General features: G+C 48.6%; 1 protein-coding gene across 1 annotated transcript; it reads right to left on the bottom strand.

Annotated features, from left to right (window-relative positions):
- Positions 1-779: 779 nt before the first annotated feature.
- On the bottom strand, positions 780-16,041 carry PCDH12 (protocadherin 12). Its single transcript, XM_058733344.1, has 4 exons — positions 13,162-16,041; positions 9,766-9,863; positions 7,753-7,904; positions 780-3,007 (listed from the first exon to the last, which is right to left on the bottom strand). Exons 1-4 carry the CDS (start codon positions 16,039-16,041, stop codon positions 2,520-2,522), a joined length of 3,618 nt encoding a protein of 1,205 aa, XP_058589327.1. The 3' UTR covers positions 780-2,519.
- Between the last annotated feature and the right edge of the window lie 458 nt (positions 16,042-16,499).

Below are 16,499 nucleotides of genomic sequence, written 5' to 3'. Positions count from 1 at the left end.
TGAGGCCCCAGACCCCCTTTGAAAATGTGGCAAAAGCACTGACTCCTTCCCATACAAAAGTATGCAGCCCTTCAATTTTGCATGCACTTTAGCAGATTTATAGATCTTGAAGCCCGACCATGGACTCCAGGTTAAGAACTGTTGATTTGTTAGAAAGAACATCACACAAATTCCAGATCCAAATCCTAGCCCTGCCACAAGCCCGCCGTGCAGCTTTGTGCAGATCAGAAGTGTCTTGCTTTTTTCTTGGCTATAAAATGTTCTGGCTCCTTACGAGTAAAATTGCTTGTGTTTGTGGAGGTTTAGGGAGTGATTTAGACAAGGTGCAGTATAACCTTTCATAGGTTACTTGTTACTTTGGGAATCTGATGAGGACTTTGCATCTTCTGCCTAGAAAAACACCTATACACAAGGCTTTGCCTAGTATTCTCAAGGTCCAAGAGCTACAGATTAGGGATTTTTGAACTAGAGTGAAGCAGTGATCAAGGGCATCCAGTGATCCAGTTGACGGCCACAGTTCCAGCTTTCTTTTTAATTAATTAATTTGGCTCCGGGTTTCTTAGGTTGGCTCTTCCCCCATCTCTTCTTTTCTCCACCCTCCCAACATGAGCTCTGCATCAAAAATCCACTAGTAATTGTGGGTGGAGAGTGGCGGTCAGCGTAGTTTACTCTAGTTCTGTGGTTTTCAGACTTTGATTTCCCATAATGGAAGTTTTCTTTCTTTCTTTGTAATGACGTCTTACCTGCAGCTCCAATACAGATAAAAGGAAACTCTGAAGCACTGATTTATCCATTTATTTACTCATTCATTCAACAAGTTAAGTATACATCCATTGTTGCTTTGTGCCAGTCACCTGGCTGGTCAGGCTCGAGACCCTGTCTGCTTAGTTTCCCCTGGCGTCTCTCATTTACTTGGGGAACCCAACAGCTTAAAACTCACAGATCTTATAAGGAGATCACTTGGGCCTGAAGTGAGGTGACACACACCCAGAGACCCTGCTCTTGGGGCACTTAACTTTTGGGGGCCTCATTTTCCTCATCTGTAAAATGGAATAACTGGATAAGGGTGCCACATTGGATTCCAAATATATATGATTTTCATTATCCCTGGCTGGGAGTATGATTGGCCCGTTACTGTGGACAATGAACGTAAGTACTGGCCTCCAACAGAGAACGAAAGGGGGAGCACAGAGAGAAATTTTTGCCTGTAGTGTCCAGGAGGGCCCCATGCTACCGAGAAGCTGAATGGCTAGCTGACTGACTGCTTGGAAATTTCCAGGAAAATTATAAGGCTAAGACTTGGAAAAATATTTGCTATTTCTTTGCTCCCTCCTGCCCTGGAAGTTTTGCTGCTGTCAGTATCGATTTCATAGACCCAGTTCATACACTGTTCTCTAGGGCCTGAATTCACAGGCCCAAACCTGCTGTGACAGAGGAAGATTTACCCATGAACGGTGCGTCTGCAAGGATGACGTCTGTACCTGAAGGGCTAATCGCTGGGAAGGCACAGGAGCCTGCAGAAGCTCAGGCCCGTGTCAGATTAGATCCAAGTCCCTCTTGTTCTGTGCTCAGAAATGCAGAGCTGTGGAGGCCTGAGCAGCTTTAGAAACGTTCTTTTCAACAGTGTTTCATGAGGGGAACTCAGGTAAGTCCACACCTGGCAGGAGCTCAGCTGTGGGGCCTTTTCCTTCCCTCTCCTTGGCTGGCAGTGTAGTGTCAAAGTGGAGGGCAGAGGTTTTGGTGTTCAAGACTAGTTCCAAAGCTTGCTTCTGCCTCCACTCTTGATCTTGGGCAAGACACTCTGCTTCTTCAAGCCTCACGTCCTTGCCTGTGGAATGGGGATAATAACACCTCCCTCCCAAGGTTGTTGGGAAATTAAACTAAATCCTAGCGTAAAGCCCAGGGCTTTACTGGCTCACATAAATGCTCTATAAATAGTCATGCTTTTCTTAGCCCTAATTTTCCAGCTGAGAAGCAGATTATTTGATAAGGTAGCAATAGGGAAGTAGGGTCAAGAGCACACGTGTTCATCATTGTGTACCTAGCACTGTGTACTAATGTGCCCTATTCCTGTCCACGTCCAGCATACCATCTTGCCAGGAAATGGGCAACAAGGACACCTCACTCTGCTACCCTTCCCCTGCCCCCTCTTGACAGGTGCAAACAGGAGAATGAGCCAGTGCTTTTCCTTTATTAGTAGGTCAGAGAGCTTTGCCTGGCACCCCAGGACCAGCACCCCACCCCCAACTATGCGATGAGGCCATCCTTTCCTGCTTCTGACACTCCTTGGCATCTGTTCCACAGGAGGCCTGACCCTCTGTGCTCTACATGTGTTTTGCCAGCAAACACTCATTTCAGCCAAAAAATTCACTCCAAAAAGTTCACAGGCAGAGCCAGCCCTTCACAAGGGGCTGCTTTGGTCAGTCAGATGTTAGTTGTGGCTCCCCTGCCTCCTCTGTGGGGCAGCATAGGTCGCCCTAAAGTTCTTGGGCCACCTCTCAACAGTGAATTCAAAGATTTTAGAAAGCAGCTCGTGTCCCAGGATCCTTAGTGCCTGGGCTCCCTAACATCCCTGGTTCCTGGATCCACAGCCCCCTGCTGCTGCTGCTGCTGCCAGTCCTGCCCTCAGCCCCCTTCTTTCCACCTGGGCCCCCCTGTCCTTCTGTGCCCGAGGCCCCGCTGGTGGCCAGGTCCAGACTGAGGGTTCTCCCGCAGACAGAGAGCCTCCGCAGCACCTCGGAGGCAGCCTCCACAGGCACGCTGGAGCGTTGTTCGAGCAGCATTTCCAACAGTGAGCTCATCTCCGAGACAAAGGTGCTGGCCAGCTGCGTGCCTGTCAGGCTCAGCTCAGGCCCCGTCGCCTTGCCGAACGTCTGAAAGGTCCTCGGCTCCTCCATGGCCGGAGCGTCTGGTGAGAACACGTTGTCACGGTAGTTCGTGGTGAGGGGCAAAGAGAGCCTCGCCATCCAGGCCGGATCAGGGACGCTCAGCCGGTCCAGGGCCAAGCCTGCATGGGAAGGAGGGGACACAGTGAGGGCTGGGCCCAGGGAAGGGCCAGGCAGGCCAGGGTGGGGCTGTGGGCAGGGCAAGGGCAGTGGACAAAGGAGGGAAGGGAAATGGCGGGGGACAGACGGGGAGGCCAGAGCGGGACGGGAAGGAAGAGGCCCTGACAGGGAAGCTTGCTGGGCAGGAAGGCTGCTGACTGAAGTACCCACACGAGGTGAGTAGGGAGGAGGCAGGAGGAGGAAGAAGACCTTGAATTAGAAATTGACCCTTTCCTGAAGAATTTCCTGGGCCTGGTGTGTTTCAGGCTGGGTGTCTTCCGTCTACCCGGGTAGTCGGGATCCTCGCTCCCTCAGGGCACTAGTAGGTGAAGATGGCATTGCCAGGGGGTGGGGTGGGGGTGGGGTGGGGGGGGTGAGGGGGTGGGGGGGCAGGAGGGGACATCCCTCTTCTTAGCCGAGGCTGGAGTTCCTGACTTGGTCCTGCCATCTGCCTGTGTTCATAACAATAGTGACCACTTCTTAAGTTCTTTCGTGCCAAGCAATTTATATAATTCTCTCATTTAACCTCTGCACATACCTTTGAAGTTAAGAGTGCTATGCCATTTTATGGATGAGGAAACTCAAGTTCCAGGAAGTTGAATCATACATCTACTAGGCAACCAAACCAAGGTTTGATACCAAATCTGATGACTTCGAAGCCTCATGTGACTGTACCACCCACCCACTGTCTGAGGAGCCGGCCCCTTATCCCCCTGGGTGCTCCGGGTGCCCCCCTGTGGCCTCTGGAATCCCCAGGCCTGCTAAGGTCTGTACTGTCAGCATGCCCTAAACTCCTCAAACATTACTTCTCAAGCTGCAGGAAACCCTGGCCTCGAGGCTGGGAAAGGGCTGTCTGCCTAAGGGCTGTCCCAGGAAAGGGACAGTGAAAAACTGTCCCCTAGATCCCTAATGCCACCATCACGCTTTTCCTTTTCACATCTCTTGAACAAAAATACTATCTCAAAAAAATAACCCTGGGGGCACCTGGGTGGCTCAGTCAGTTAAGTGTCTGACCCTTGGTTTTGGCTCAGGTCATGATCTTACAGTTTTGTGTGTTCAAGCCCTGCATCGGGCTCAGTGCTGGCAGCGCAGATCCTGCTTGGGACTCTCTCTCCCTCTCTCTCTGCCCCTCCCCTGCTCACACTGTCTCTGTCTCTATTAGAAATAAATAAAAACTTAAGAAAAAAAAAAAAGAAAACTAGCCCTGGGCCCAATGGTAGAGGCCAAGTCAAAGGAAAAAAAGTATAAGTCTTATGGTTAAGCAACTGTGTTTAGTAAAAAAAAAGGTACAACATCCACTTTAGTGTGTATTTAATGTTTGCTTCAGGTGAGCTGCTTTAGAATCTATGCATATAATAAAAGACTGGAAGGAGATATGTCAAAATGTTAACTGGAGTTACCCCTAGGCAGAAGTGATTTATTCTCTTTTTGTTTGCCTACATTTTCCTACCTTAACCAAATATTACTTTTGTAATTTGGAAAAGTTATTCCAAAATACAGTTAATCACTGTTTATATTGATAAATGAGTCTTAGTCTTGCCTTGTCAGGTTCAGACCTCTTCCCCACTGGTCCAGCCCCTGCCTGGGACTTAGTAAGCATCTCTTGAATGACTCAGTGAACATAAATATTAACCTGGGCATTTGGGAAATGTAAACCTTAGTTCCCTGAGACTCTGGTAATAAGGTTGAAACTTTTTTGGTGTTATAGAATCAGGCTTTTGTACCAGGGTCAGAGAGCTTCAGAAGGAATGAGGCTTGGAATGAGAAAATCACTGGAGTGTATAAGAATGGCTGAAAAGCAGTGGTGAATCCACCCCGAGGCAGGTAGACGCTGGGCTGGCCTGGGCTTGATTTCCCACCTCTGCCATTTATGAGCAGTGTGACCTTGGGAAAATCCTGTAACCTCTCTGAGCCTCCTTTTTCTCTCATAAAGTGGTGAAATAGTAGGACTCATCTTGTCAGGTTGCTGGGAGCATTCAGTGAGCTCGTGTGACCAGTTAAATATTGTCCTTATCATATCATCAGAAGGGTGCTCCCCAGACTTCTGGGGTCAGCAAGCTCACCCCTTCTCAGCCCTGCCCTGTGAGCAGCACAGGCTTTTCTATCCTTGCTGCCCTCGTCACCACCCCCCCTACTTCTTACAGTGCTCCTGTGCTCTTTGCCCTCTGTGCTGTGGAGAAGCAGGACCGTGTGGCAGCAATGCCCACAGGTTCCAGCCCAGAGCTGGCCAGTAGAGATTCATGCGAGCCATAGAGGTCATTTTAAATTTTCTAGGAGCCATGTTAAAAAAGTCAAAAGGAAAGATGAAATTGATTTGTAAAACATTTTTGTAATTAATATCATTTTATCATGTAATTTTTTTAATTAATGAGATATTTTAGTTTTTTCATACTAAGTCTTCAAAATCTGAAGTGTGTTTTATATGTTTATCACATCCTTTTTATTTTTTTTAATTTTTTTTTTTTAACATTTATTTATTTTTGAGACAGACAGAGACAGAGCATGAACGGGGGAGGGGCAGAGAGAGAGGGAGACACAGAATCGGAAGCAGGCTCCAGGCTCTGAGCCATCAGCCCAGAGCCCGACGCGGAGCTCAAACTCACAGACCGCGAGATCGTGACCTGAGCTGAAGTTGGACGGACGCTCAACCGACTGAGCCACCCAGGCGCCCCTATCACATCCTTTTTAAAAAAATAATAAGTTACACTTTTTAAAATACATTTTTATTTATTTATTTATTTATTTATTTATTTATTTATTTATTTATTTATTTTAAGTAAGCTCTATGCCCAACACGGGACTAGAAGTTACCACCAGAGATCAAGAGTCAGATGCTCTACTGACTGAGCCGGCTCAGGCGCTCCAGGTTTTGTTTTTGTTTTTGTTTTTTTAAAGATGTCTGATTCTTTTTTCTTTAAAGTAATCTCTGTGCCCAACATGGGGCTCAAACTCACAACCCCGAGATCAGGAGTTGCATGCTCTTCCCACTGAGCCAGGTACAGGCCCCCATATAACCCAAATTGATTCCGACTAGCCTTTTTCAAATGTGGCTAGTGGCTACCATATTGGACCTCATGGTTGTAGATTCTAGACAATGCTGTCCTACAAAACTTTCTGTATGTATGCTGCCCAAAGCAATATGCACTAACCACAAGTGGCTAGTGAGCACTTGAAATGTGGCTGCTATAACTGAAGAACTGAATTTTTCATTTAGCTTAATTTTAATTAGATTTAACTTTCCTTAATTTTAATTTAGAGCCACATTGCCAGTGTTAGTAACCATTTTCTGCACAACCTTGGGAAAATTATTAAACACTCTCACCCCTCAGTTTTTTCCTTTATGAAATGGTGATAACGAATAGTTTCTCTTAAGATGTTCTATCTTGTAAGATTTTTCTCGTGAGGAGCACAGAACAGGGACTGGTACATAGAAAGCTCTCCATAAATTTTAACTATACTTTTGTAAAGATTTTTTTCCCCATGTTTATTTTTTAAGATTTTTTATTTTTATTTATTTTTATTTATTTATTTTTTTTTTAAACGTTTTTTTATTTATTTTTGGGACAGAGAGAGACAAAGCATGAACCGGGGAGGGGCAGAGAGAAAGGGAGACACAGAATCGGAAACAGGCTCCAGGGTCCGAGCCATCAGCCCAGAGCCTGACGCGGGGCTCGAACTCACGGACCGCAATATCGTGACCTGGCTGAAGTCGGACGCTTAACCGACTGCGCCACCCAGGCGCCCCAATTTTTTAAGATTTTTTAAAATGCTTTTATTTATTTTTGAGACAGAGACAGAGCATGAGTGGGGGAGGGGCAGAGAAAGAGGGAGACACAGAATTTGTACCAGGCTTCAGGCTCTGAGCTGTCAGCACAGAGCCCGACATGGGGCTCAAACCCATGAACCATGAGATCATGAGCTGAAGTCCAACACTCGCCCGACTGAACCACCCAGGTGCGCCTGTTAGCTATAGTCCTTGCCATGACTTCGATGTGTTTACAGCCAAATGGAGCACATAGGATACGTGCAGCTGAGAAACATTATTAACCACAGAAACCGAAAACCACAGCGTAGGGATGTACAGAGGTATGCTATGTTACCTAAAGGAGGCTAACCAATGTCCAGCTAGCACCAGATTATGTACTTAATATCAAAACTAATTGTTTCTCTAGAAAATGTGATTTTTGTTTCAATTAGAAATATTAACACATTAAAGATTTGACTCAGTTCTCAGGGTCAAAGGATATTTAAGCCCACCAAAGAAACACAAATGAGTGGTTTAGGAAGTAAGGGGAGGTCTCCTTGATGGCATGCAGGCCCAGGTTGGTTCCCTTTCCGTCATTGATGAGCTAAGTGACTCTAGGCAGGCTGCGGTGCCTCTCTGAGCCTCAGTTTGCTTATCTCTAAATTGGAGCTCATAACATCTGCCTCCAAAGACTGGAAGATTAAATGTGATAATGTATATGAGACACTCCCCAGTACCTGGCACATACCAAGAGCTCATTTGCTATTAATATGATTTTTAAAATGAATAATCAAAGTAGCATCTTGTCTTTAAACAAATGAAGATTGCCTGAAGCTTTAGGGAAAGTTAAATGCTGCTGATATTCCTGCCCAGAAACAGAATGTCTGTGTTCTCCCATGGAGGGCATGCAAGGTGACCTTGGAGGCAGAAGCAAGGTCAGAGTGATCCTGAGGAGTTCCTTACCTGTGTGGGGGTCCAACAGGTTTGACAGCTCTTCTTCTAGCAGCTGCTTCACAGAGAGATCATCTTCAGAATCCAGGGGCCCTTCCTCCTGGTCTGGTTCTGCCTGGCTACCAGCCCTGGCACCTGGGCCATCTGTGTCTGGGACTGTGCTCCTACAAAGGAAGCCAACCAGTCCATGAGTGAGGAAATTCACACATAGATTCATTCATTCCTGTTCATGAACATTCTTCTATTCATGCCAGCATTCATTCCTTCACATAAGGAACTGGATACACAGCTCGGCCTTCAGAGTCAGACGAACTGGATAACTTGGTCCCAGGCCTCGCGCTACTACTCTGACTCTGTTGCCTCATCTCTAAAATGGGGATAATAACCCCCACCTCAAGGGTCATGTGAGGGTAAAATGAGACATTGTATGTAAAGAAATCAGTGCAGTGCCTGATGCCTTGCAAGCACTCAGCAAATAGAAATAACAATGAATGCGTTGATATCATTACTCACCATTGTCCCTCCCACTCCTTTGCAATGCCTGGCCCAAAGTAGGAGCAGAGTAACTTTGGTTGAGACAATGCAGTCACCCATCCATCCATCTATCCATCCACCTCCATCCATCTGAGTATGAGCTCCAGTGAGGGCAAAGATTTTTGTCCACCTCATTCCCCGCTCACCAGTGCTCAAAGCAAGGGTTGGCTTAAGTACAAAGTAGGTGCTTAATAAATACTTTGTGGACAAAGTGACTGAATATTCCATATTCCCTATTTGAAGCCAAATCCCAGACCAGAAGAACAGGGCAGCAGAAGATGTAGCTAAGGTGAGAAATCCAAAAGCCACTTGGACTCTATCTGACTCCTGCTGTCCCCATCCTGGCCTCTCCCTCCTGCAAACCCTGCCTACCACTTGGGGAGGCTATTTCTCGGGACTGCCTCAGTATGGCAGGACAGGTCTCGCCCCACATTCCAGCAGGTGGGAAGGCTCCCTGAGGAGCTTTAAGGTCTGGGCATCTTTTCTGCCTTTTTTCTGTGACCATTCCTGCTGTCATGAAGCAATCAGCAGGGAGGTGACAAGTTTGCAATAATGATGACAACAACTAATGTTTATTAAGCAATTACTCGGAGTCAGGCCTTAGGTTTTGCAAGGTATGTGCACCTTCTCAGACTTTTCACATCTGTAAGGGGTTCTCTTGTTATTATTCCCATTTTGCAAATGAGAAAAACAATCAGTGGTGCTCTCCACCACCTCCCACCATCTTTGCAAAGAAGAAGGTATGAGTTGTCAAGGCAAGAGCACCGAACCTGGAGTCAGGTGCCCTGAGCTGGTCCCAGCTTTGCCACTCACTGGTTATGTGACCTTGAGAAAAGTCACTTTAGGAGGAAAGGATTGAGCATTGGTTATGCACCTACTGTGTGCCAGTCACTGGGCTGTGGGCCTCGAGTAAATCTGATCAGTAAATCTTTACCCCATCACTGCAAGGAAGTGTGATGACCTCCATTTTACAGATTAGAAACTGAGGCCCTGAGGATTTATCTGGCTTGCTCAAGTTTAACACAGCGAGGTCGGATCAAACTACTTAGAGCTCCAGTTTCTACATCCGTAACAAAAAAGAATTATATTAGATGTCCCCTTGAGGTCTCTTTAATTCTAGGAGTGTCCAAAAGAACACATCCACACACCCATATCCTTAGCCGGGGAGTCCTTATATTATGTTTAAGGGTCAAGAGAAAGAAAGCTGAAAGTTACACATTTAAAGCCCTAGCCCAGCACCTCTGCAATCAGGGGATAGATAGAGCCTCAGGGATGAAGTCATTTCCTTAGAGACTCTGGGTCCTATAAATACTATAAATACAGTTGCTCCGGGACCACGCTGCCTGGAATGGGGGGATGGATGCAGTCCGGTGCTCTCCCAGGGGACTGCTGTCTGGGATGTGCTCACCCCTCCTCAGATCACAGAGGCCGCAGGGGTGCACGCGAGCCGGTGGGGGGCTCGAGAAGCCTGTGGGTACATGTGCTGCTTACCTGCCGCCGCTGGGCTTGGCCAAGTACTTATTTCCCCGGTGGTTTGGTTTGGGCTGGAATTGGCCCTGATGCAGCAAGGACAGCAGCTGGGAGATTTGCTGCAAGACAGGAAAAATCTGTTGACTCCACACAATTCCGACCCAGCACACTTCCTTGCCGGATGTTTCCCTCAATGCCGGCGCTTTCTTTTTATAGTCTTTCCTCCAGCTTCAGATGTTTGTGTGATCAGATGGGGGATGGTGACCAGTGACGGAGGCAGGGACCTGTGCAGGCAGGTTCCTTGTTTTGTCCTGTCACCACAGGACATGGGTGTCTGAGGGAGAGAATGGGGACCCCCTGGGCCCATCCCCTCATTCTCATTCTCAGTGACCTGCTCCCGCTGGAATCTGTGGGATGGGGGTGAAAAGGGCATTTCCTGACCATAAATTCATTATTACTTTGATAAACGTTGTCTGAAGGTGTTATTTCCATGCCTTTAGCAGTATTCAAACACTCAGACCGCAAGACTCTGCTGTGGAGAAAGCAAAATGTATCATTCATTCATTCATTCATTCAGCAAGAGTAAGAATGAGAACAGAAGGCAAGCTGAGAGCCCAGAGGAGACGGTAGAGGTTCAAAAAGGCTGGACAGTGGGGCAGGGGGTGAATGAGATGTCAGGACCAGACCCTGCAGGGACTTGTGAAAGAGAAGGCAACAGACCAAGTCTTGGGAAGTGGAGTTCTAGTTCAAGGTCATTTCTAGTATGTGTAACGTTAGGCAGGTTTTTAGACATACTCAGACCTCAGTTCCCTCATTTCTAAGTTGGAGCTGGAAATACCCACCCAGCCTTCTTCACCGGGTTGTCAGGATTAATCCAATGGTTTTAAAATTTTAAATGCTCAGAGAATGTGAGGAGTAAGGATTGTTGCTCCTAGAAACACTGCCTCTGGCTCCTGGGCCTACCCCCACTTTTCCCTGAGAAGGCCCACTTGGCCTCTCTGGGCAGCTCCAGCTAGAAAGTGCCAAAACCACAGAGGACAGTTGGAAGAGGAGGTGGTAAGGGCTGGGGTCTCACTGTGACTTGGGAGAGTCAGTGTCCAGTTGCCTGCTTCAGGGCAGATCCCACCTCTCTGCCCGGGCCCAGAAGCCCTGCTAAGGCACCTGCCACTCTTCCAAGGGTTAGCTGATGTTTCAGGGACAGTCCCCGACTGCCACGCCCTGAACATAGTGCTGTCATTCAGAGTCACTTCAATGTTAGAGCACAGACTCTGGAATCAGTCAGACTTGGATTCAAATTCTAAATCTGCCCCTGTTCCAGTTCCAACTGGATGGCCTTGAGAAATTAAGCATTTTGAGTCTCGGTTTCCTCAGCGGTCAAAAGGGAATAATAATGAGGCCCAGTTGGTTGTAGTTATAAGGATTAAATGAGTGAAGATATATAATTCATTTATTTACTTTTCTTTAAAGTAATCTGTCTAGGGGCGCCTGGGTGGCTCAGTCGGTTAAGCGTCCGACTTCGCTCGGGTCACGATCTCACGGTCCGTGAGTTCGAGCCCCGCGTCGGGCTCTGTGCTGACAGCTCAGAGCCTGGAGCCTGTTTCAGATTCTGTGTCTCCCTCTTTCTCTGACCCTCCCCTGTTCATGCTCTCTCTCTGTCTCTCTCTCTCTCTCTGTCTCAAAAATAAATAAACGTTAAAATTTAAAAAAAAAATAAAATAAAATAAAGTAATCTGTCTATTCAGCATGGGGCTCGAACACACAACCCTAACATCGAGAGTCACATGCTCTACCAACTGAGCCAGCCAGGCACCCCTATAATTCATTTATTAATAGATCTTATGATAATCACTTAAAAACTGTAGGGGTGGTGTATAATCTCATTTAATTTTTACAATAACCCTAGGGATGAGATACCACCATTACACCCATTTTGCAGATGTGGAACATGAGGCTCACAGGGACTACATAGCAGTTAGTATTTGTAGTAGTAGGCTACAATTTGATCCCAGATCTAGCTCTGCTGTGGCTGCTGGAAAGACCTGAGCATTAAGCAAGCTGCCTCTTTCTGTCAAGTTGATCCTAGCTGGGCACCCTTCTTTCCATCATCCCGGTGGGTTCAACCACAGTCCCTGTTCTCTGCTATCTCTGCTAGCGCAGTGTTTGGCTCAAAAAGCTCCCTCAGTAAGCATTTGACGAATGAATGAATGAATGAATGAACGAACGAATGAATGGCTCTGGGCAACCTCTGGGGCTACATAGGTCCCAGAGCAAGATTCCTAAGAGAGGAGCCGGGCTCTCGCCAGGTGGCTTCCTGGGGAGGGTGTAGGGGAAGGAATCTGTGTCCTTGCTCCACAGGAAACCTGAGCCAATGGCCTGGCCAAACAGAAGTGTGCCTTGAGTGGGCAGCCTGGCACAGGGAAAGTTATCTGAAGTGGAGAGGAACAGATATGGGTGTGAGATAAGTTACAGTCTCTGAAAAAGGTTTCCCATTTTTGTCTAGCAAATCCCTGGTCGCTAGATATTTGTCCTTCATTATCCCATTTGATCCTCAACCCCTGGGAGGTAGACGCAGGGTAATTTTGGCATCATAATTGCCATTTAATAGATGAGGAAAGGGGGGCTCTGATATTGACAGACTTGCCCAAGTTTGCCCAGCTACTAAGCCGCTATGCTGAAATTTAACCCAGATCTGCCAGACTCCCAAGTTCTGAGATTGTTTCCACTGCCCCATTCTACAGGCCTCGCCAGCAAAGTCTAGTCTTAGGCAAGTCACATGCAGCCTTTGAGCCCGGGGGCAATGATGCCCATGCTGGCCTGCTTCATGGGGAGGTTGCCCAGATAAGAAGAGATGAAGAGCTTTTGCAGAAGTAATCGTAACCATTTGCTGAGTGCTCACTATGTGCCAGACATTATTCTAGGCTTTAAGTGCACTCATTTCATCTTCAAGCAAATTTAGGAGATGGGTACAATTAACGCAGACGTCTTCAACAACAGAGAAGCTGAGTAATGTTCCTTTGGTTCTCAGCTAAGAAGAGGTGGGGCCAGGATTTGAACCCAGGCAGTGTGAACCCAAAGCATGTATTCTTAAGCATGCCTGTTGCTGTGTGTCTACTTGACAGACCGTAAGTAAGTGCTTTTATAAGAACTAATTAAGTCCTCAGGACAGCTCTCCAAGACAGATGCTCTTACCATGATCTCTGCTTTACAGAGAGGAAAACAAAGACTCAGATAGCAAGTAAGGTGCCCAACAGCTAAATTCTGTTGACCTCAGAACTGTGCCCTGACCCACTGCATCCAATGTACCGTAAAGTCCCTAGTGAGCCCAAGGAATGCATGTGATGAATGTGAGGGTAATGGGGGTGTCTGATGTGGTGGTCCAGGGGTGACCACAGAGAGAGCTGCCCACACCCAAGGTACCTGAACAGGAGGGGAATCCATCGTGAGTTCTTCCACAGGGTTCCGCTCTGCAAAGGCAGCCACAGATAGCCGGACCAGGCTCCGTAGGATCTGACGGGGACCTGTCTCTTTCTCAGGGGTCACTTTGCCATTGAGATTCCGCTGCCGCCTCAAGGTTGCAGAGGAGGCCGGTGGACTCAGTGGAGCCTCCTCGCTGCCTGCGTCTCCTGGCAGCCTCCCTGCAGGGCTGCCCATAGCCTTCGGGGGCCTTGAGCGTGGCTGGCCCATCACAGGCTGGGACTCAGGAATGTTCAGGTTCTCCCTGGAGGCGTTCCTCTGCCTAGGATGGTGGAAAAGGAGGTTGACAGTGTCCTGCAGCACCTCTTGGCTCTCAGCCAGTGCTCCCTGGTTGCCTTGGTTACGCAGGGTCCTGTACAGGGTTGGAGTGAGGTGAAAGGGGGCCTGTAGGCAGGGGTCCCAGCCTGCTTCCATCGTCCCTTCCTTGCCTGCATCCTGGTGGGGCTGTCCAACTTCACTGGGCTCATCCACCTGACCCCTGAGCACAGGCACAAGGTGGATGTCTGCCTTCTGAATGTGTTTCTGGGGCCTCTTGGGCTGGTGGCGATAGGTAGACTTAGCCTCCCGACAGTTGTACACCCCACTGTCCTTCTTCTCTGTCCGGCAGATGGACATGATCAGAGCCAAGACCAACCCAAAGATGGCCAGAAGTACGACCAGGCAAATCACTGTCAGCACCGATGTGCTCAGGGTCCCAGGCTCACGGGCCCTGTCCCTCAAGTGGTCCACACTGGTGACAAACAAGACGCTCAGCAGGGCTCGGGTCTGCAAGGAGGGGCTGCCACGGTCTTCTACCACTATCTCCAGCTCCCACTCACTCCCAACGAGACTGCTGGCATTGGTGATGTTGATGAACAACTGCCCCAGGTGGGGGTTGAGAACAAAGAGACGGGCTTCATTTCCACTCCTAATACTGTAGAGGAGCTCTCCATTTGCACCTGAGTCTGCATCTCTTGCTACAATTGTTGTCAAAAGGAACAGCCGGGAACTGTGGGTTGTCAGTGGTGTTGTATCAGCACCCACTGGACCCAAGCCATTAGGAGTTTCAACAGGTACCAGAAGGTGGCCTGTGGAGGCATTTACAAGCACTGAGAGGCTGGCTTTTCCATCAACGAGGACAGGATGAATCACCTCTGGGGCATTATCGTTGACATCCAAGAGGCTGACCCACACAGAGACGCTGGATGCAAGTTGAGGCTGCCCCCAGTCCTCTGCGATCACACGAAACTCAAAACCAGCCATGTGTTCATAGTCCAGTGACCTCCGAGCAGTAACCTCTCCTGTGTCTGAATCAATAGCTACCAAGTGAGAAACTGGGGATTCCTGGATACGGTATGAGATTTTTCCATTAATGCCCAAGTCTGCATCATGAGCCTTGATGGTAATGAGGTGAAGAGAAGGTAGGTTGTTCTCCCGAGTAGAGACCTCATACCTGCTCTTCTCAAACACAGGTGCATTGTCATTGGCATCACTGATGTGAATGCTGAGCTGTTTTCTGGCTGATAAGGGCTGGGGTCCTTGGTCCTGAGCCAACAGAGTGAGGGTATATTTGGGCCACTGCTCTCTGTCCAGTGTGGTGTTGGTTAGTAGCATGTATGTATTGCCATTGGTCCTTTTCAGTCTAAAGTGACCCAGTTCTTGGCTCAGCCAACAGTGGACCAGACCATTATTTCCTGAGTCCAAGTCATTTGCCATGACGAGAGCAATGAAACTATCCTTTGGAAGAGCCTCTGATACCAGCGATGGCTGGGAGGCCCATGTAATGTGGATGCTTGGGGCATTGTCATTGACGTCCAGAACCTTGATGAGTACTTTGCAATGGGCTGGGATGGGATTGGGACCCAAGTCCCTTGCCTGGACATCCACCTCATATGCAGGATTCTTCTCGTAGTCTAGGGGTTGACGCAGAATCACTTGGCCAGTCTTTGCATCGATACTGAAGGTGTCCAGCACCTCTGGAGGCACGTGCTTACTGAGGAAGAACTCCACCTCCCCATTGGGGCCTTGATCAGGGTCCGTGGCAGTCAAGTTTATGAGGAGAGTACCAGGGGCAGCATCTTCTTGAATTTCTAGTGCTAGTGAGCTCTCAGCAAACACAGGGCTGTTGTCATTGGAGTCCAGGACATTGACCTTGACCAAGCTGGTGCCTGACTTGGGGGGGTTCCCACTGTCATAGGCAGTTAGCACCAGATCAAAAAATGAGTGGATTTCCCTGTCTAGCTCCTTCACCACCACAAGTTCCGCATGTTTGGTCTCATCAGGCCCCACGATGACATCCAGGGCAAAGTGCTCACTGGGAGACAGCGTGTAGGAGTGCAGGGTGTTGGGGCCAGTGTCTGGGTCCAGAGCTCTGTCCAAGGGTATCCGGGTGCGCAGAGAGGCACTCTCAGAGATTTCCAGCTCCTGCTCGCCTTTAGGAAACTGTGGCTCATGGTCATTGATGTCCAACACCTGGATCTCTACGTGGATCAGAGCCAAATCCCCTGTGGCAAGCACGTCAAAGGAAACCAAGCAGGGATCCTGCTGCCGGCAAAGCTGCTCTCGGTCCAGCCGCCTCCCTGTGCTAAGCAGGCCGTCCTCAGGATCCACCCGGATGGGGAGCGCCTGAGGCAGCTGCAAGATCTGGAAAGCAGTCCCCGTTTGCCCATGCCTCTCCTCCCAACCCAGTTCCCGGGACAGCTTGCCTATCACTGTGCCAGACGGCACTTCTTCTGACACTTGGTATCTCACAGTGAGAGTGGCCACCTCCTGACAACCCCCTGGAAGGAACAAGTAGCTACCTGGCCCCAAAAGCCCCAGCAGAAGTGGCAGAAGTTGTATCATGCTTACCGCCAGAGTGGGCTAGACTCAGAAACCACTAGAGTTCTTCAAAGGGTAGGCAAGTCCTCCAGTGTTTCCTGGGGGGCTTGATTAGCCCCGTTCTCCAAAACCTGTTGTCACAGCCTTGTCCCATAATTAGATGATGATGGAAGTAGCAGGATTCCCAGGCAAGGCCATGTTCATCTGAAGAGATCTCAGAGGTCCAGGCACCGATGAAGTGGAATTGCTAAGGGAGACCCCACACAGGGGCACCCATTTGTCCTCTTCAGTAAATGATAGAAAGAGCCGGTCCAAGAGGGACTTGACCCAGTAAAGCAGGATGTGGGGATCTGACTTCCAAACAGTTGCTGGGCTGGGGAAACGGAGAAGCAGCTTTTTCCTATGGAAACCCCACCTACAGGAAAAGGGAGGGCTGTAAGTTTCAATGCCAATTAGAGAAAGAGTGTTTCCCCCACTGTCGA

The sequence above is a fragment of the Neofelis nebulosa genome, chromosome 1, assembly GCF_028018385.1.
Source record: "Neofelis nebulosa isolate mNeoNeb1 chromosome 1, mNeoNeb1.pri, whole genome shotgun sequence".
NCBI lineage: Eukaryota > Metazoa > Chordata > Mammalia > Carnivora > Felidae > Neofelis > Neofelis nebulosa.
The sequence above is the reverse complement of the archived record's forward strand: the minus strand, read 5'-3'. Positions and strand labels throughout refer to the sequence as shown.

What these genes read in the sequence shown, in the direction of transcription:
- PCDH12 (XM_058733344.1), bottom strand. Translation starts at nt 16,041, where the DNA reads ATGATACAACTTCTGCCACTTCTGCTGGGGCTTTTGGGGCCAGGTAGC. An exon ending in TGGATTCCCCTCCTGTTCAG is followed by an intron (nt 9,864 to 13,161) that starts GTACCTTGGGTG and finishes CCTGTCTTGCAG; the next exon opens with CAAATCTCCCAGCTGCTGTC. An exon ending in GCCAAGCCCAGCGGCGGCAG is followed by an intron (nt 7,905 to 9,765) that starts GTAAGCAGCACA and finishes CTTCCTTTGTAG; the next exon opens with GAGCACAGTCCCAGACACAG.